This window comes from Pungitius pungitius, chromosome 5 (genome assembly GCF_949316345.1).
Source record: "Pungitius pungitius chromosome 5, fPunPun2.1, whole genome shotgun sequence".
NCBI lineage: Eukaryota > Metazoa > Chordata > Actinopteri > Perciformes > Gasterosteidae > Pungitius > Pungitius pungitius.
Window position 1 is genome coordinate 18,168,609 of NC_084904.1, and position 19,464 is coordinate 18,188,072.

At 47.0% G+C, this 19,464-nt stretch overlaps 1 protein-coding gene across 12 annotated transcripts in view; it reads left to right on the forward strand.

Annotated features, from left to right (window-relative positions):
* Positions 1 to 18,222, forward strand: part of fbrsl1 (fibrosin-like 1) — a 220,031-nt gene extending 201,809 nt beyond the window's left edge. For 6 of the 12 annotated variants that reach the window (XM_062562464.1, XM_062562467.1, XM_037483147.2 and 3 more), the window contains 13 exons: positions 2,754 to 3,198; positions 3,354 to 3,613; positions 5,131 to 5,381; positions 8,574 to 8,624; positions 8,786 to 8,881; positions 10,400 to 10,471; positions 10,649 to 10,678; positions 10,990 to 11,061; positions 11,813 to 11,945; positions 12,702 to 12,785; positions 14,037 to 14,120; positions 14,949 to 15,189; positions 15,722 to 18,222. In XM_062562464.1, the coding sequence (XP_062418448.1) occupies positions 2,754 to 3,198; positions 3,354 to 3,613; positions 5,131 to 5,381; positions 8,574 to 8,624; positions 8,786 to 8,881; positions 10,400 to 10,471; positions 10,649 to 10,678; positions 10,990 to 11,061; positions 11,813 to 11,945; positions 12,702 to 12,785; positions 14,037 to 14,120; positions 14,949 to 15,189; positions 15,722 to 17,021 (3,119 nt within the window). In that variant the 3' untranslated portion in view covers positions 17,022 to 18,222. Of the gene's footprint in view, positions 1 to 2,753; positions 3,199 to 3,353; positions 3,614 to 4,815; positions 4,977 to 5,130; positions 5,382 to 8,573; positions 8,625 to 8,785; positions 8,882 to 10,399; positions 10,472 to 10,648; positions 10,679 to 10,989; positions 11,062 to 11,812; positions 11,946 to 12,701; positions 12,786 to 14,036; positions 14,121 to 14,948; positions 15,190 to 15,721 lie in introns of all 12 variants that reach the window. The other 6 variants (XM_062562466.1, XM_062562465.1, XM_062562471.1 and 3 more) reach the window with 6 other exon arrangements.
* Positions 18,223 to 19,464: the final 1,242 nt, after the last annotated feature.

A 19,464-nucleotide genomic window follows, 5' to 3' on the forward strand; every position in this document is an offset into this window, starting at 1 on the left:
AGCGGCACTGTTCACCCCAGAGTCCCCGCTGGACACATCAGTCATGACCAGCGATTCCCAGTGGCCTGTTGTCCGTCTGCTACCGCAGCCCCTGTGTCCTATACTACCGCTGCAACCCCTGAACCCCCCCCCCCGCCCCCCCGCAAACTCAGACAAGCGAGCAAAGGGCAGGGCCCGATTCCCCTGAGTAAACAGTGCCACTGGACCAACTATAAAAAGATCAATACTGGGACGAGATGTCATCTGGTGAGCAGACCAGCCAACAACCCCCTGGGAATGTCCCCCCGTCCCTGTGGTGCACTAACCCGGCTAACGGCAGAGTGTGAGGGGGGGCCGCCACCCCCCCACCCCCCCTAACCCGCCACCGCCGGGCTGCCCTCCAACCTGCCTGAGTCACTCACACCATCTGCTCAGGTTCGCGGGGCAGGGCTTCAGGACAGCACGTTTTTCTTTTTTTTTGTTGTTGTATCAAACACTGGTCTGCCATTTGTTTCGCATGACTGCCTGTGGCTCGCCTACTGTTCCCCTCGGCATGTGAATGCAGGGATTGGTATGTGTGCTCTGTCGCCTGAGGAAAAGAAGATCAAAACGAATGCAGAACTTGGCAGTTTGCTGAAATGCTCTCCAATTGACAGTTGTGCGGCTTTGCGGCGAGGGGGGCGGTGTCTGTGGCCACATTTAGCCCTTAGGTGACATGTGTCAGAGAGACATTCCTGTCAGCTTGTTAACACTGCGCATTAAGTTACACACAAAATGGCTGCCGCCGACACAAAGCGCTGTAAAGGCAATAATCTAAAACTGTGCACAGTGGCAGTGTCTTATACCAGCAATTGTTCAATTGGATTGCTGCTAAGGAAGCTAGACGTGCATTTTAAAGGTCTATCACACTGTAACTCTGCATTGGAATATATCCTAGAATGTTAAAAAATAAAATATTGATCTCCAATGAATATGGTCAGATGATGTCTCTTTGTGCTGCCCCACTATGATATGAAGATGTCGGGGGCTGTAATGCGTCTAATATAAACACACTGAAAACGGATTATTTTGTTTGTATATCTGTGGATGCAGAGGGGTTTTAATGAGGGATGGGTTGGTCCGGGCTCACTTTCCTTCCTCCATTAGAGCCCATTAGAATCATCGTTAAGATAACCCGGCGCTGGCTGTTGCTCTGGCTTGCCAGCATTAGTATTAGAAACCCCTCTCCGTGTGGTCGTGGTGAGACTTCCATTCGGTATCACTCGCTTTGCATTGTGTCTGAGAGGAGAGGTTGCCACGGCAACATCAGCCAACGGCGACATTTAGACTGGATATTTGCGTCACCGCCCCGTTTGTCTGCCTGTGCCCCGTCTCTCCGTCTCTGCCTTCGGTCTCGTTCTCTCTCCCCCTCGCAGGGACCAGAGCCTTGACAGTTTAATCCAAATTTCTGCCCCCTATAAATCTGGAGGTCTATAGAACGCCTGGACCCCCGGATTTCATTTGAAAATCGTGACACCTTAGCCAGCCCCAGTTCTCCTATAAAACGCAGAGAGCAAAGGTGGGGGTACTCAACATATTAAAAAAAATAAAAGCTCTGCCCTGCATTTTTATTGGCCTTTTTATGGGTGATCCTTGAAAGATTAAGCAGCCTGTTAATAGGGACTGGATATTCCATTAGTGGGCTGCATGTAGAGTTCTCACTGGCTCAACAGCAGCCCACGGCTCCTCTGATTTTGTGTAACTGTCGAGAAGGCCCGCAGAGTTCTTTTTTTAATTGCGGCGCTTGTGAGCCTTCTGACTGAAGTAGTGCTGCATCTTGGCTGTAGATTAGAGCTGTTTAGAGAGCCTCGTCTCCACCAGGCTGTCTCCTCTCTTCCTCTGAATCTTTCAGCCTGTGAACACTTTCTCTGATTTTCTGTGTGATGTTCCTCTGCTTAAATCAAATTTCACCACTGGCGTCTTTGATGAGAAGATTTAGTAGTATTTTAGCTAATGTAGTTGTAGCACCAGTTACCATCTCCTAGGACTTCAATTCTTTGTGGTCGATTCCGCTTTTTTTTGTTGAAATAATGCGTTTTCTTTTTTTTAATTCTGAATCATAAGTGCTTTGAGATTTTTTTTTGTATGTAAAAGGTGTCGAAATGCTTTAATTTTCCTTCTACAATAGCATATAATTACTAACTATTAAACTGCAACAGCCTAAGTATAAAAAGTCGTTGTTCAGTGGAATGCTGATTATAAAAGCTCGCCTGTCGAAAAGCCCCCTGATGAATGGTAAGGACAAAGTGGTTGAGTTCAGAGGGCTTTGCTGTGGTTTCCTAAATCCCCTGAAAGATCAGGGGGAGGGGGGTAGAAAGGCCAAGATAAAGGGCCACGATCTCTCCTCACAGCACAATTGAAACATAATTATTTCATGCCAGATTGTGTGCTCAGCAAAGCCTTGAATAGGGGCCGACATTTAACTTTAATTAGCTGTGATTTATTCATACTGACTCGATCGCGGGAAGAAAATTGGATCATCTGATTATCGTCAAGCATGAAAATGACCTGATTAAACACTTAATAGAACCTCGGGAGAAGAGAACGAGAGGAACTTTTGTAGGAGACATTTGGACAGCTTAGTGAGTTTTACTCACCATTGATCCTCTGTATACACAGCACACGGAGCTTTCACATTTCGACCAGTCAATACATAATTGACCCAATCAGATTACGTTTTTAGATTGCAGCTCACGAATGTTCATTTGACATTTTGCCGCTTCGTGTGTTCCCAGGTGTGCCAACGAATGACAGTCCGGAGGTCAAGACTTGCAGCTCGGCCAAAGTATCGGGGCTCCAGCGCAGCCAGGAGCAAAGCGTCAGCGAGGTGCCCTTCACGCCTGCCGTGCCCAGCCCCACCCCAGCTTCGGCGCCGACGGGCTCCCCCGCCCCCGCTGCAGCGGCGGCGCCCCCAGAGCCCCCTAGATCGTACCTCCCCACCCCGCCTCCTCTCAGCGTCAAGAGGGAGCAGCACGCCGTGCCCCTTGCCCCTACCCCTCCCTTGTTGAGGGCGCCATCCCACCCCTACCCCCACCCTCACCCCCACCACCAGCCTCACCCTCCTCACCCCCACCTGCACCAGGACGCCCGTGTTCTTCCGCCCCCTCAGCACCACCCACGGCCAGTTATCAGCCACCAGGTGCATCACCCTCTGCAGTACAACAGCCTCCACGACATCAGGTGAGTTGTTGCGTGGGTCCGGCGGTGGGGGGGTGGGGGGGTGTACAAGAATGAGGCATGTTGTGCTTGGTTGAAAATGTCAAATGTTAACTTGCTTGTTAGTTTGCATAAATAATGATTTGATTTCTGCCTTTTGTCTCCCATTAAATCTTCAGCCACAGCAGCAGTCCGCTGGGTCTACCCAAACAGCACTTGCAGCCCTCCCCTCACCACCACATCAACGGGCTCCCATCATCCACCCCCTCCTTGCCTCTGTCCATAGCTAATCTCTCTACCTCGCACTATTCCTCCCTACGGAGCCCGGCCCATCGCCATCCGGCCATGTTTGCAACCCCAGCCACACTGCCGCCACCACCGACCTTACCAACCAACAGCTTAGTGGTGCCCGGGCACCCTGCCGGCAACCCCTACCCAGGTAAAGCCGCGCATCTCACAGGGTCGGTAGAAATGATTAGCTTCACTGCACGCGCAAACTCCTAGGATACATGTTGCCGTTACAGGACATTCGCTGTATTTTTTAGTTCAATTAGCTTACATATTTTTATTTATTGCACTAATTTGTTGAGTATGAATCAGATTGTTTTGCCTATGAAACAGTTTCTATATTGGCTCTTTTATATTTGAGGTTGTGTTTTAAGTTCAGTCGTACTAGACTTCACGGCACAACTGTACTATACTTGTGTTAACATTACAGTTCTAAGAAAGAACGTCCTACGTTATGCATAGTGCAATACTACCAATGTATGTTATAACTACACTTAAACCCGTATAAATGAGTTGATTACAAAGTAAAGTTAAGTGCTCATATTTGATCTGCTAGGTGTCCATTTATTACATCACTTATTTATCCTTTGATTCTGTAAAACGGTCTATCCAAACATAAGTTTTATATCTGTTTTATATCTGTTATGATAAAAATGTAGGTTTATTTCCTCTTTCACTGATTTAATGAAAAATGTAACTTCAGTATGTCAGTTAAGTTACATTTTTCATAGACTGTTTAAAGGAATTTTAGTTTTGGTTACAATAGTCTAGTTTACAAGGTGAACAATTGATAACCTTACAACATTACATCAATCTCTAAAACACTGTATGTAGCACATTAAATACAGATGTTCGTAGCTCATTCTGAAAATGTCAGTATATTCCTTTATAGTTCTGGAAGCTGTAAAGTTAGCGCAGCAGCTACAGATCTATCAAATAACCTCAATATTTATTAAACAATTTATTCAAAGGGCACAAGTAAATCAAAGCAGTAGTCGGCTGCCTCTTCCGTAAGTCACATGTTTTAATGTGCTGCCTTATTTTGTTGGGGAAGAACATAGTAAAAGAATGGTCAGTAATCTGATCCAACATCATCAACAAGAATTTGGTTGACAATATGTGATAAAAAATATGATAGCCAACTACTTTCCCAAAACAAGCTTTTCATGCTGCATACAAAGAAAACAAATGTATCCAGCGAGGATCGGCGTCTAAATGTAATAAATATGCAAGCTGTGCATTGCAACTTTCTGAAAGAGGGCGAGAGTGTGTGTGTGTGTGCGTGCGTGTGTGTGCGCGTGCGTGTGTGTGTGTTTTCTGCTGGGATGACTCTTGGTTCTCTCTTGTCCTTAGATACCAGCCTGTTGATATCATTCAACCAACCAATCATGTATTGCCAGCCTCATTCGGGGATTCTGATTGGCACATTGTCACAGGCAACTCTCTTACCACCACCAATGAGTCCCCACGTAGAAAACCCTCACAGCATGAGCTGGAGAAACAGAGAATGCCAGGTGACTATTTTCTTTCTCTTCTACCCTTGTTGTGAAGACTCACTGGGCGCCCGTGCCTTTTTTTTTTTTCTTGTCCCCCCCCCCTTTCCCACCCCCACCCCACCCTTATTTTATTTTTTTTGGGGGGGGGTTTCCTCGCTCTCCTTTCTTACAGAGCATGGCCTCCTGAGGCAGGAGCTGAACAACCGCTTCCTGGTTCAGAGTTCAGAGCGGGGCCGGGGGCCGCCCGCCTCGCCACTGGCCCCCGTTTCGCTCCTGAGGGCTGAGTTTCACCAACACCAGCACATGCACCAGCACCAACACACCCACCAGCACACCTTTACGCCCTTCCCCGCCAGTCTGCCCCCGGCCGCCATCCTCACCCCGCCCACCGCACCCACCATGGTGCGTAAACAAGACAGAAATGTGAGGATAAGTAAAAAAAAAATCAAATTTAATAAAAAAGAAAAGAAGCCCGTAACTTCCCACCCACCTGTCACCCCTCCCAATCTCGTCTTCAATCAATTCCTCCCTTCACAGTATGACCCGTAGCTGTAGAAACCCCTCCCTTCAAAGGATATGATATTGATTCATTTGGAATTTTCTTTTTGATTTCTGCATTCTGCTAACGCCTGAGGTCTGATGAGAAGCTGGGAGTCTTTTTCTAGTCTAATAAGAACAAATTCCTGTGCAGATTTAGCCCGCTAGCTGCAACACACTCTTTATCACACACACATATCAGCACGCCTTCTAGCTCGTCCACGAACGGGTTAGTTGCTGTTCAGGTTGGTCAATCCCAACCGAGCACATCGATTCGTAGAATGCCTGTCTGCCAAAGCACCTTTTACAAAATGTGCTATCAGTGAATCACCTTCATTTGAACGTTGACGCAGACTTTGCAGTGCAGTGTTTGCCAAGGATCAAAAAGGGGTATTACATGACAGGCAGGCTGGCTTTTCAAATGTTTGCATGTGGACACGTTTTAAATCGTTTTGAATATTTTCATTTGCCTACTCCCACAAGGAGCAACAAAGGCGCAGTCAAACCCATGTGTGTGTCTGTGTGAATGCATTCCTGCAGAGTTGTGTATTTTCGTGAGGAAAGTTCCTTGCCACGTGTTGTCCGTGTGCTCCACTTTGACCAATTTCAAGCCTTTGCCGTTGAATCAAATTACCTTATTGTAGATGAATGGGATGTGGGGAGTGGGGGGGGGGGGGGGGGCAACATCATTGCAAAACTATTTTGATCATGTTTGTAATTGCTTCCATGCTCTCACTGCCATCACGTCTGGAGGGAAGGGGGCGGCGGTCAGACACTGGCAGCTCTCAGATTAGTACAAGGGGGAAAAAAGGTTACAACTATTCATCCATCATTTTAAAATCTCACCAGTCTCTGACAGTCGATTCAGACGGGGCATCCATTTGTAGCTTTTTTGGCATTAGTCTAATAGATCTAATCCATCATGTCATGACCTCTGATTAAGAGCCTGTGGTCCCATTAAGGCCCCGCTGCAAGATTACCCCCATCCTGTTCATTAGAAATCAAAGCTCTGGTATTTATGGCACAGTCTCAGATAAGTATAAAAAAAGGCCGACACACATGCACGATATCTGCCACGCCTGCTGTTAATTCCTTACTTGGTAGGATTTATGTACAGGATGCAGTCCTCTCTTTGAAGATCAAACAGGCGATTTACCTCATCACACTAATGCTGGTATTATCAAGCACATAACCCCCCCCTCCCCCCATCTCTCGTTGTGCCATTACGATGGGATTGGAGACTGCCATTAATGTCTTCTGCTGTTTTTTTTCCCTTTTAGTTGAAACTGTGTTGTTACTTAACCCATGTCTTCCCCCCCTCCATTCCTCTCCCCGGTAATAATGCTGTTTTTTCGTCTCTTCTATTTTCCTAGAGGGGCATTAGTAATGATGATGATGTTGTTTCTTTTTTTATGTATTGTCATGAAAAGGCAAACCAGGTCTGGCCCAGTGTTGCATATTCTCTCTCTCTCTCAATCTCAATCTCTGTACCTTTATTTTCTCCCGCTATCTAGACGCTGTATGTCATTTAAGCCACAGATCGGTGCTCAGCTAATGGCTGTAATTAATGAAATTATGAAGCCTCTATTTTTGTTTATTGTTTAGCACCCTCAAGCAGCTGGCGTGCCAAATGGCAGCAGTCAGTGTATTTCCTATGCTGTCTCCTTGCCCCCCCGCCCCCCCCCCATGTCTTAGGACAAGCCATATCCTTAATTTTTATAGAATGAAATATTAAACTTCAATTAGCCAAAGCTGTTTACAATAAAACTGTGACAGGCAACACAAATCACCAGGGCAAGAGTTTTTTTTTTTTTTTTACTAGATCGTAAAACGGCCAAAATCCCTCTGACCGTGTCAGACATTAAACAGGCCGCGCCTTCGTAACTGCAGAAGAGCTGTTTAACGAGCTCGGAAGCTGGCTCGGCGTTTCCTCTCAGCAGGACGTCTGTCTTTGATTTTGGGCCCATTATCGCCCACGAACGGGGCCCGCCAACACCGCTGCTGCCACTGCAGCCATTTTGTGTGCAAATGTAAAAAGGCCCTGCTTCACCAGGGGGCCCCTTTCTCCTGCAGCCACTGAGCCAACCCCCCCCCCCCCCCCCACACACACACACACACACACACACACTGATTCATACCCACTCAATTTCCTGTTTAATGTAAACCCAAAACATATGCGCCTGCCAAGAGAGCCTTATGAAAACACTCGCAAAAAGTACCTGCAAATGGTTTGTGTATTTGCGGAAAAGGAATAAGTTACTGTCAGTTGCAATTAGGCTCTTTCGAAATAGAGAGCCAGTATTGGCTTACGAACAGACATATAAAGTCCCCATTCATACATTGGGAAACATTCTCCTTTCTCGCCCTCCCTCCCTCCCTCGTGCCCTGCTTCTCAGCTTACTCACTGGATTCCCATGGGTTTAGTACATGATTACAATCTTTTTCTTTTTTTTTAAATTTTACAACATTTCAATTGAGATCATGATGTTGGGCTGGAGCTGCTGAAAAGCCTTCCTCAGGTCAATGCGGCGTGTCGAGGCCGCATCAGTTTCATGCTGGTCTGTCCTAATATGTTTCCCATTGCAAATGTCATCTACTCGATTCAGGTTGAATCATAGAAAGTCAAACAACAGGCTCCAAACATTCCTCCCACATTCATACCATCAGTTGCAATTTAAAAAAAAAAGTTATCCATGGCAGTCAAAGGCAATTTAATTCACATTTTTACAAATGTTTCAGTAAAGAGAAACCAGGGTTCTGGTTTTAAAATGCTCTGAACCTCTGAGCTGGGCCTCAACGCCAAACCTCTTCATGCTCAATTGGAAAATCCTGCAGAATGCCTTCTTGTTGGCTCTCTGCTAAAGTGGTCGTATTGTTAGTAATTGTACTGCCTATCTGACCATGCCGTAAACCCATCAACAGGGCAAGCCAGCTGCTTTACTCCAGGGCTTATTATTCTGAATAGGTTTGGTTTTTGTTGTGTAAAATAATGATATGTTGTTATTAAGGCTTTTATGTGATGGATTTTGGTCAAATATATTATTGTCTGTCCTAATTATTTTCTCTTTTTATTTTCAGTTCGACAAATACGCCCCCAAACTGGACAATCCCTTCATCCGACATTCAAACGTGAGTTTCATATTGCCTCTCGCAAATCAAATATTTCCCATATTTCAATGGAGCCATTGGAGCATGGATTGTTGCTGTGGTCTTGTGTCCCATACGTACACTCTGTATGATTTTGTTTTGTGTCTTTTTTTGTATCTCCGACCCTCCTCCTTTCTCCCCAGTTCTTCCCGTCCTACCCCCCTACCATGCCAGGCATGCCCCCGCTGCTCCCACACTCAGGACCCTTCAGCTCGCTGCAAGGAGCCTTCCAGCCCAAGGTCAGCTCCACAACCCCACCGTCTACCAGCGATCTACTGGCAAACAGATGATTTAAGGATCAATATAAGGAAGCTCGTGCAAAAACAGAATTTTCCTATTGTATGTAAATGGTAGCTCGCATGGGTCAAAAGGTTACAGACACTCAAAATCACTAAAGCAACTCATTTAATAAGTGGAAATATGGTACTTTAGTCTGTGCTTGGATGACAACACTGAATATGTGAATGTGTTATAAATGAGATATTATTGAAGGATATATCCATTGATGAAATAACCAGTAAAGAAGTCTGGGCTGTCGTTTTTACACTGAAGATATTATACAGGATTTAGTAATCCTCGCCCCATCCTATTCAAATCCATCCTTAATACTCAGTCTTTACTGGACCTGAACCGGTGTCAGGACTGTGCAAACTGTGGCAGGCCATGCTGAAGATGAGAGAGACATTACGTGTGTCTGTTTAGGAGAGCAAAGGGAAGAAGACGCATTGGGTGGTGGGGATGAGAGGAACAGGAATAAGTGGGAGGGTGTGAGCTTGTCTTGCAGATGCCCAGCGGCTGTGACCCGGTGTAAGCCACCAATCAAAGCTGGCCCTTATCAGCTGGCCATATTCCCAGGGGGCTCTTTCATTGGGGGGCCTTTTGTTGGAGGCCCCTCCAGATGGTTCAAGAAACAGCCCAAAGCCCCTGCTAAGTATTCTTGGAGAGAACCTTATTTTTGGTGGGGGGGGGGGGAGTAGAGGGCAGAGGGTGGGGGTGGGGGGGTGTAGGCTTGTTTGTGCGGTCTGGTGACCCAGGTCACCCTGCAGGATCTTCCCATCCCTGATGTAGGGGTGGATTAATTAAGCTGATCTCGGCACTTAGAGAGGAGATCGGAGAGATCAGGGATGTGTTACTCTGGCACGGCTCGAGGCTTCATCGCAGTTTCATCTACTGACGTCAGCCACGCAGTAGCAGTCATCCAGGATTAGTGGGCCATCGTGACATTTCCGGGCCTAACTGCTGAAGGAGGACATAATGTGAGGAGTGATGCTATTTTCACTGACTAGAGGGAACCTCCAGTGGTTTTAAAACGGCTTCCCACGTTTTCATGTCCAAGACATCAAGCATTTTTCAACTCTGTGTTGAGATTCTAAAAGTGGACCGTTAGATAGTGGAAGTGATCTCTATGATTTAAATTATGCAAAATATTATGCAAAATTTCAAATTACAATTAAATAAAGGTATTCATTTTAATGCTCAAAATTCTTTTGAGAATAATTTTTAAATGGTCATGCTAAAAATACATCACAGTACGTGAGACATTAAGTTTTTCTTTTCCTGGTCTACAAATGTTTCAAATGATCAATCCATCAAATTTTATTTTAGAATCAAGGACCAGATGAGACAAGACAATGATTAGCTTAAAAGATGACATGCAAAAAAACACAGTGCATGGGCCTTGCAATGAATGACAGTGGATCACCATGTTCCCCTTGTGTCTCTCTCTCTCTCTCTCTCTCTCTCTCTCGCTCTGTCAGGCCTCTAATTCCATCGACGTTGCGGGACGTCCTGGAGGAGTACCTCACACACTGCTACAGAAGGATCCACGGGTAAGCACCAGGCCCGTAGCATCCTGACCCAGTCTGCTCCTCCCCTGTGTCTCATGATGAAACCCACACATGCAGTTAGTTCACTGTGTCGCAGTGAAATGTGAATGCAAATTTTTGCACGTTTTGGGCTATTGGTGCTTGTTGTTGATGATATTGATTGTCCGTTTGTCCATACAGATAACAGATCCATACAGGACATCTGTCAGGGTAAGTGGTTTCCCCCGTTCATGTTTCGTAAATTGTTTCATCTCTCTGGCCAGGCCACAAAGTCTAAAACTGCAAATTATTCAACAACTCCTGATCAAGACAATTCAGGGTATTGGCTTCATTTTATGATAGCTTTACGGTCTCAATTGAGCTAAAGTTAGGGTTCGAGTTTCTTAATCCATTGCCTGGTTGAAAATTTCGGAGGAGTTCCCACTTTGTAGTTTGGCCAGAAAATCTCAATGCCAGAATCGATTTTTAGCTCCCTGTAGCAAAGCCAGCAGGCTAACCTCAGTTTCTCTCAAAATTTGTAGAAACCTGGCAAGTGGTGTGCAGTGCATGTCCAGATCGCATGGCAGATCTACCACCACCAGCAGAAAATGAAGGTGCGTGAGATGGATAATGGTGTCTTTCAGGAATCTTGCTGTCATGTAAAACCAGATACAGTATATTGGTAATGGAATGAGTAGGGGTGCTCATGTCATAGTTGGATCTTTAACTGTAAAATGCTCTACTATTGTGTTACTGGATTAAAACAACCATATGGGTGGAAAGGGCAGATTACAGACAGAATGCTGCAAAAGCTAATAAGAATACCAATTCCAATTGAAATGGCGTCTCCTCTTTTTTTAATGCAGTTAAAACATTAAACTTTCAAAGCAGCCAAAAAAGGCTCTGTGCATGGCTCACTCCACCTTAACAGAAAGATCATCAACCGCCTCTTTAAAGCACTCTGAATTAGTAGTTGATGTAGTATGTAGCTGTATTTGAACACACACAAAAAATCTTACGTGGAAATACTCCTCTGGCTGACAGAGGATGGTGTGGCCTTGCCATGGAGGTCCTCTGCTAATGCCTCATGCCCAGTGGTGTCAGTCTTTGTCGGGCCTTGAACCCCCGTTCCCAAGGATTTAGTGTCCCTAATCAGCTTACATATATTTGTTGTAACACAGTGGGCCAGAACCGGAGACATGGAGCCATTGTTGATATCTCTGTCTTCCTCTGATCTCCTTCCCCAATGTAGCCGAGGCTAAATCCCTCTCACTCTGTGGTTGGAAATGTGTCGGTACTGTAGCCTACCAACCTCATTCATTTTGTCTGTCTGCCTCTTCTTCCCTCTGCCTCTCTCGATTACAGCAAATGCAGCTGGATCCTCACAAACTAGACATGAATGGGAAGCTGGACCTGTTCAGTCGACCCCAGGCTCCAGGAGTCTTCCCGGGGTTTCCGTACACTCATGACTTGGCAAGACCCATGTTCTCCTCATCAGGTTAGTAGATTCTCCAAAGGGGATGAAGTCCATCTTGGAAAGACAAATGAGTCAAAACACTGATGTCATCCTATTTTCAACGTATTTGTCATTCAAATCGTCGTCTTTGTCTGGAATTTATAGCCGCGTGAATCAATAATTCCCTTCTCGTTCCACCACTGTAATGAAAAGGCATCGTTTATTTTGGCGGATCTCGTGTAATGTTCACTTAATTATAGGTCCTTTGTTGCAAATGTTTTGCCAGTAAAGCGAGTCAGATATGACCATGAATATGGATGACTCTCAGTTAGGTAATTGACTGATTTTCTCTGCGTTGGAGGGCAACAGAGAGGCGAGCGGCCTTTGACTGGTAATTATGCAGTGGTGTGTCAGAGGCACAGCTGTAATTGGTTCTTTCATTAACAATTCATAGAATATGAGTGATGGTAACCATGCCTTGTGAAAGAGGCCAGCTTGTTGCACAGTCGGAAACTGACCTCAATGAGCCACCATAGACTCGCGCAACAGCTGCAACAAAAGTCAAATGTCGATGGCTAATTTGCTCCCAGTGGCCTCCCAATGATCAAGCTCACAAGCATGTTCAGCAAGTCCGTGATGCTGTTGCAGACATTTCTAATGTTGATTTACGTTTACATTCTTAATCCTGGCTAAATAGGGGTCCGAATTGTGTTTTCTGCTGAATTATAATTTTGGTTTGCCGCTGCATGGCGATTTGTTTGATTGGATGATGATGTTATATTCCCTGTGCTCTGATAGGCTCCGGTCACCCTGCTCCCTCTCCATATGGCCACGTCCCCCACCCCAGCGGCTTCCTGCCTCCTAGCCATTTGGCAGGTAAGTGTAAGTAAACCCATGTTATGATCTTTTTATACACTTGGTTCCCCTTTCTCTCTGTCCCTCACCCACTCTCCCTGTCTTTTTTTACACATATTTTAAACGCATTACAAGCCACCAGGTTGTCATTTGAAGGCTAGATATTTGTCATTTTGATATGAGGGTTAATATGGGGCCTAGTTGGCATCCGCAGTCAGTCAGTTGCGGCAGTTCTTGAGCCAACTCATGGTAATTGGAAGAGAAGCCATCAAATAACCAGACAGCCTGGTTTCATTAAAAAGTATTAACCAGCCTCATATTCCATTGTCGAAAATATATGAGGTGCAACTTTTTTCTATTTGCTGGATAAGAGAATCAGAATCAGCTTTGTTGTTCACTTTATTCCTTACGCTGCACATACTGAACATACTGGGTTTGGTTTTTACAAGAAAACCAGAAACATATAGAAACTATTATTAACAAAAGTAATGGAAGGTAGTTAATGATGTTTAAGATTTTTTTATTTTTTTCCTGCATCATTTATTTTCCACCATTCTATCTGGTTCTGGAGTGGCAAGTGGCTGTCATGGAATAAGCCCTCCAGTTGTTCCATTTTGTGCTTATGAATACATGGTGCTCTGAAGAGGAAGCTTTAGAAAGCAGCATTTCCCTGACCAGGGAATTCATTTGTGAAGCCGAGGAGATTTCTTCATTGTTGTCTTTTCTAATATATTAACAATCCCCAGAGCTGAAAATCCTTAAACCCTAATCTTTGGATAAGTCCTGCATTTCCTGATGGATTTTTGGTGAATTAAAAGGGGGCTGCAAATTATCAGTTGATGAATGTTGTCCACTAACTTCTCAGGGTAAATGTTTGTCTTGTTGTGAGGCTCTAGTCTGCGTCGGCCGAGCCCATCACACGCCGATCCTCCATTTAAACCATTGTGGTCTGTCTTTACAGCTTCCAATTCCCCTTTCCAAGCACTACTATTTTCAGCACAGCTCCAACAACTCCAAATTAATTTCCCCATCCAGCAATGTTCTTCCAACCGCCCTAGCAGGGGTCAGGGCCACTCCACTCCAGTTAGTGGCATTGAAGCCAGCACCCAGGCTACCTGGCTACTGCAGGATTACCAGGCAGAGAGCTAGGGTGGCAGCGCAAAAAAAAAAAAAAAAGAGCTCGCTTGTAAGAGAAAAGCCGAGTGGAACGGGTGGGTGTTGGGGGTGAGCACCGCCAGCCAACCCCCCTTTTGCTAATCCCTGTTTGGCATTTTACAGATCCTTTCAGTCGCTCCAGTTCCTATGGCGGCCTCGGCAACCTTTCAAGCAGTGCCTTCGGAGGATTAGGCAACCCTTCGCTTGGTAAGCGCTGGCCCCCTCCCTCCCCCTAGCCTCCTCCACCGACTCCCCCTTTCAATCTGGCCCCCATGGCCAGTGAGAGGACAGAGCAGGACAGCGTTAGACCACAGGGAGAGCCAGGAGGGGAGGAAAAACTCTTTGCCGTAGTTTCTGTGTCAAAACAGCTCCAGCACAGGGAGGCCCAACAAGGCAGCGCAACACGCCACTGCGACCCCCCCCCCCCCCTCCCCGCCTCCACTTCATCAACCAACCATGTCCCCAACAGTCTGGCTTTAATCTGGCTGTGCTGCAGCCAACGGGCCCTCCCAGCTCCGCTGTTTGGTGGCAATTCATCTATTAATTATTTGACAAGCCCCTTCTGCGCCACCATGGGGGGCTTCTTCTTTTCCCTTGCATCATTCTCTCCATGCCTTTCTCCCTTTCTCTTTATCTCTCCTCTTTTTGTGTGCCAAATTGGTCACCCTGTTGTGAAAATGGATGTGATTGGAATAGACGTGCTGTGGAATGCTGAGGTCTCCCTCGGCTTTTCACAGCCCTCAGCTCCAGAGGGCAAGTGAGTCTCCCCTGTTCATCCAGTTCAAGAAAGGAGGGGGTGAGAAGCCCTTTAGCCCAAAAGCAAATGAGTAGAGGGGTTTTTTTTCTCTGTTGGGGGGGGGGGAGCCATTAACCTCTACCTTTTTCAAACAGCTTCAGTGAGAGAACCTTCAGAGACAAAGACAAAAGCAGCTTTTGTTGTCGAGTCTTTCTCGTATTATTTGTCCTCAAGAAGGTTTTGTGCCCAATTAACTTACAGTGGGTCCCTCGTCTGTCTGTCTCCCCCCTTCTCTCCAGGGTCCAACAGCATGTTTGGCACCAAGGAGGGACCAGGAGGACTGCCCACGTTTGGCAGCCCCCACCACGACACCTGGAACAGACTTCGACGCACCCCGCCATCTTTCCCCACCCCGCCGCAGTGGCCCAAAAGCGCAGACAACGAGCGGAGCAGCTCGGCCAACAGCCACGAGAGAGAACGGGAGCGAGAAAAAGAGAAAAGAGACACATCCGTCGGGAAGGAGGAGAAGGACAAGGACAGGTGGGGTTGAGGGAGACGCTAGTTGTGCTTTTGTTATGTACTTTTTAGGGATTAATTGGAGGATATATAGGAGAAAAATATTTCAGCAATAAATACTATAATTCTGTCAGTAAAATGAACATTTTACTTTATTGTTTCAATGATAAGGATCAGAAATCTTCTTATCTTACACACAACAAATGTGGAAGACAGAAATTGTGAATGTTTTTAAACCCAATAATAAAACTATTCCCATAAGCACTGAATTACATTATCACAACTCTAGAGGTGGCCTCGTTATCCTTCCCAGCGGCATACTATGAGGATTGGGCAAAAATCTAATCAGCTTTGGAGATGTCAAAGATACACTGACGTTTCTCCACGCCATTAGTTGTATCTCTGGAAACTGAAATAAATGAAGAAAAACAGACACAATTCAAACAAGCAGCTCTGAGAAAGGTTGTGTCAAAAAAATCATTGGAAGCATCTCTGTACAAAACGTGACGCTTGTTTTAACTGGAACTAACCGAACAGTTGTGTTGTGTCACTGCAGGGATTCTGTGGATCGCAATCGTCACTCCAACCGCTCATCCCCGGCCTCGGCGCCGGTCAGCTACCAGATCAGCAGCCTGATACGCTCAAACAGCCAGAACTCCTGCGACTCGGGACGACATCACAGCGGCAGTGTGGATCGGGTCCGCGAGGCGGAGAAGGAGCTGCTGGAGCGCCACAGGGAGTCGTCCGCGCTGGGTGACGTGAAGGTGAAGGAGAGCCGCTCGCCTGGCAAGGAGATGCTAGAGAGGAGGTCCTCAGAAGACTCCATCAAACCCGCTCAGCGTTCTCCCTCCCCGTACTCCAAGGCAGTGATCAATGAGCAGGGCATGAAAATGGCAAGCGGGCCCCCGCCTACCCTCAAGGACAGCGAGAGGAAAGAGCCCCCACCCGCGGAGCTCCTCCATAAGGTGAAAAATGATATGAAGATTAAGGAGGAGCGGAAGGAGGAGCAGGAGGTCATGGTGGTGAGTTCGGAGCCTGCCCCCCCGCCGCCATCCCAAGTCCTCTCTGCTCAAATCAGCCAGCCTGTAAACCCGCACCACCACCACCCGCCTTTGTCCCACCAGCACCCTCTCCACTCGCCGCGGGGCAATGACATTCCAGCATCCGGCATGCACGGTGTCCCCATGGCGCACTCTCTGCCCCTTTCGATGAGCGGCATGCCCCAGATGGGGAGCCTCAACGTGCTGGACCGGGCGCGCATGGCCCCCTTCATGGGAGTGAGCCCTCTGGCGGGCCGAGAGCGCCTGCCCCACCAGGCCTTCCCCTGGGACCCGCTGAGGGAGGCCTACCGCAGCCTGGACCTGCAGCGGCGCATGGACTTCCAGCTCCGGGCCGAGCAGGGGCACCGCTTCCCCAGCATGTACGAGCAGGAGCGGGCCTACCGCGAAAGGGAGGCCCACGACTACTCCCACCACGAGCACCTGCTGGAGGTGCGCAGGGAGCACGAGAGGATGAGGCAGCAGGCGGAGGAGCGGGAGCGGCTCCACCTGAGGGAGGAGCTGGACAGGGCGCGCCTCCATCAGCTGCACCAGTCCCCCATGGAGGGTCACCTGCCCCACATGCCCCCCTTTATGCCCCACTTAGGCGGCATGCACTACCCGAGGCTGAGCCCCTCCACGGGACACAACGGCCCCCTGAACAGAACCCCGCCGACGGCGGCGCTCAGCGCCCCCCCGCCCCTTGTGCCAGCCGGCAGTGCCAGGCCAGCCTCCCCAAGGAGGACTACCCCCCTCACCACCCAGGACCCACGGGACTACTCCCCGTCTCGCAACCCCAAAGAGGTCGAGGCCCGGTAGCTCCGTTAGTAGTTCTTCAGCACCAGGCCTCGCCGGACAGCACTCCACACCATCCCCGCTTTCCGGATCCCAAAAACCTTTTTTTGTGAACAAAATGCACTGCTCTCAACCAGATGAGAGCAAAACTTCCCAAGGGAAAGGGTATGATTGTACAAAGCAAAGGTATGGAAGGCTGATTAGGCACATGCCATGACTTTATTTTTAGTAGACTGGAGGTTGAATAATGTCGGTCGAGAGAACATAAATACGTGTATGTTTATATCCGGCTTAAATATTTGATAATTATTAATATATTAATCAAATACCTTTTTTTCAGCTCCGTGGAAAAAGAAAGGTCCCGAAATGAGTTTGTACATTTCTTATCCTTGTTCCATGTATAGATATCATTTCTATGAATTTTATGTATTTTGTGCATTAGTCATGCCTTTTACAATATTTATCCCAGTTGGTTGTGAGACATATGCGTTATGACCCGCCGTTAAGACTGGATTTGGTTTCATCCTTCAGTAATTTAACCTCATGGTACCAGGATATCCTCAATGGTGACAATGTACAATGTTACATTACAGATTTGTTTTGTTCATTTGTTTTGCCTTTGAGATATGCAGATAAATATATATTATGAGGTCTTTGTTCAGTCTCTGTAAAGAAAACCTGTGTAAATAACTTGTTGATATTTCTTTGCTGCAAAATTACAGTGTAAATTTATTAGTCTTTTTAACCATTTCTAGAAAAACAAAATCAAATGAAACTTGGGGAAAAACCTCCCTGTTGAATATCATGGCAACAGACATGCCTGGCCAATGGATGAGAAGTACGACGAGAGGGTGTTGTAGGGGGGCCTAGAAGGATCATCTGCAATCTATGCAAAGCAGCACACAGCACCCTAATGAAGAAATCATCCGGAGGGAGCAGACAGGACTGGTGATACTGAAAGATACTTGGAGTAACACTTGTTTATAAAAAAAAAATGATGGAATTATTGAGACTTCCAAGTCAAAAACTGGACCAGCCCCGGACAGAAAAGGAGGACACTTTTTAGTGGGCGGCAAAAGGACATTCTCTGTCAACCTTGTGGTGTTGTGCAGTTGTTTTTCTTAGACTCTTGTATACAAAACAAGTAGAGTTTTAGGCGTGCAAAAAAATGAAAATGAACATTCTTGGTTTAAAATGTACGGAATAAAGTTTGGACCTAATGTCATACATTTGTTGCTGGTCCTTCCTCACGGCGGCACTCGTGGTCGGCGCTGAATTTTGTACTGAATTTGTCTGTAAGCCAAACCTACTGAGTGGAATGTTTATGTTCGGTTGATGGTTTCGCCAATAATGCTTGTGCCTCAGTTTTCAGCGTTTCTCAGAGTATTTGCTCATCTGATTTCAAGCTATCAATGTGTAATCATAAAGGCAACAGACTCTGCCGGCAGAGTAGCCTACGCCATGAGATCATTTGACCATAATCTGTCACACATGGGGCCGCGGTGCTCTTCAGAGGGGGATCGATGAGATTGGGCCGAGGCAATACATGGAGGGGCTAATAGGACATTGATTTTGTATAAAAGCGGGTTTTGAGTGTTTGTGTTGCAGGTAACCGCTATCGACTGGCAGCCCAGCCGCATATTGACGCGCGGTCCGGACTCATTAAGAGGAGCAACGCCTGGGAGGCCGGCTATCAGATGGTGGAGGAGGGGGGGCTCTCTCTCTCTCTTTCCCCCTCCTCCGCCCCCCCACTCCTCATGCAGAGCGCTCATCTGCTTTTCTAATGAGGCCGGAAAGGCGCTCCGGAGCGGCGCCCCGTCCCGTTATTGACGAGGCCTCGGGCCGCGCCCGCTCGCCCCGCCTGTCCACAGACGGACGATTCATCCCGATAATGCCTCGACCACTCATCCCCGCTGCCGTGTGCCGTGAGACGCGGCGGCCCCCGTCCCATGGCATCAGCCCGTAATGACAGCGTGGATCAAACCGTGGCCGGGTCATTAGGGGATGTTATTGAAAATCAATGGCGCTCCTGTGTCTCTCACACACTCCGGCGGTTTCTCTCTTCTTCTTTTTTTTTTTTTTTTTCCTTAAAGGGCTCCTTGAAAAGACTGTTTGCCAGAATGAGGCTGACGTATTGGGAAGACTTAAATCACTATCACTTTCAATTTAGGCTCCTGGTAATTGAGCCACATATTCCTCTGACGGCCAGCTTCACTCTGGCACTATGTGCTCTTAGTCCTAATCATCTAGTCAACAACAGGTACTTAACCCCTGTACTTGCTACAGCATAGTGATTTTTTTCCTGTAACTATTATTTACCAAGCAAGCTTTGGAAGAACAAAAACACACACCTTACATTCTCCCTCGACTCAATCACTCTGTCCTGGGCTCTGTCCATTTTACGGCTGAGTGTGGAACGGCCCTCCGGAGATGAAAAGCTCCATCAATTTCACTCATCGTCTGGCAA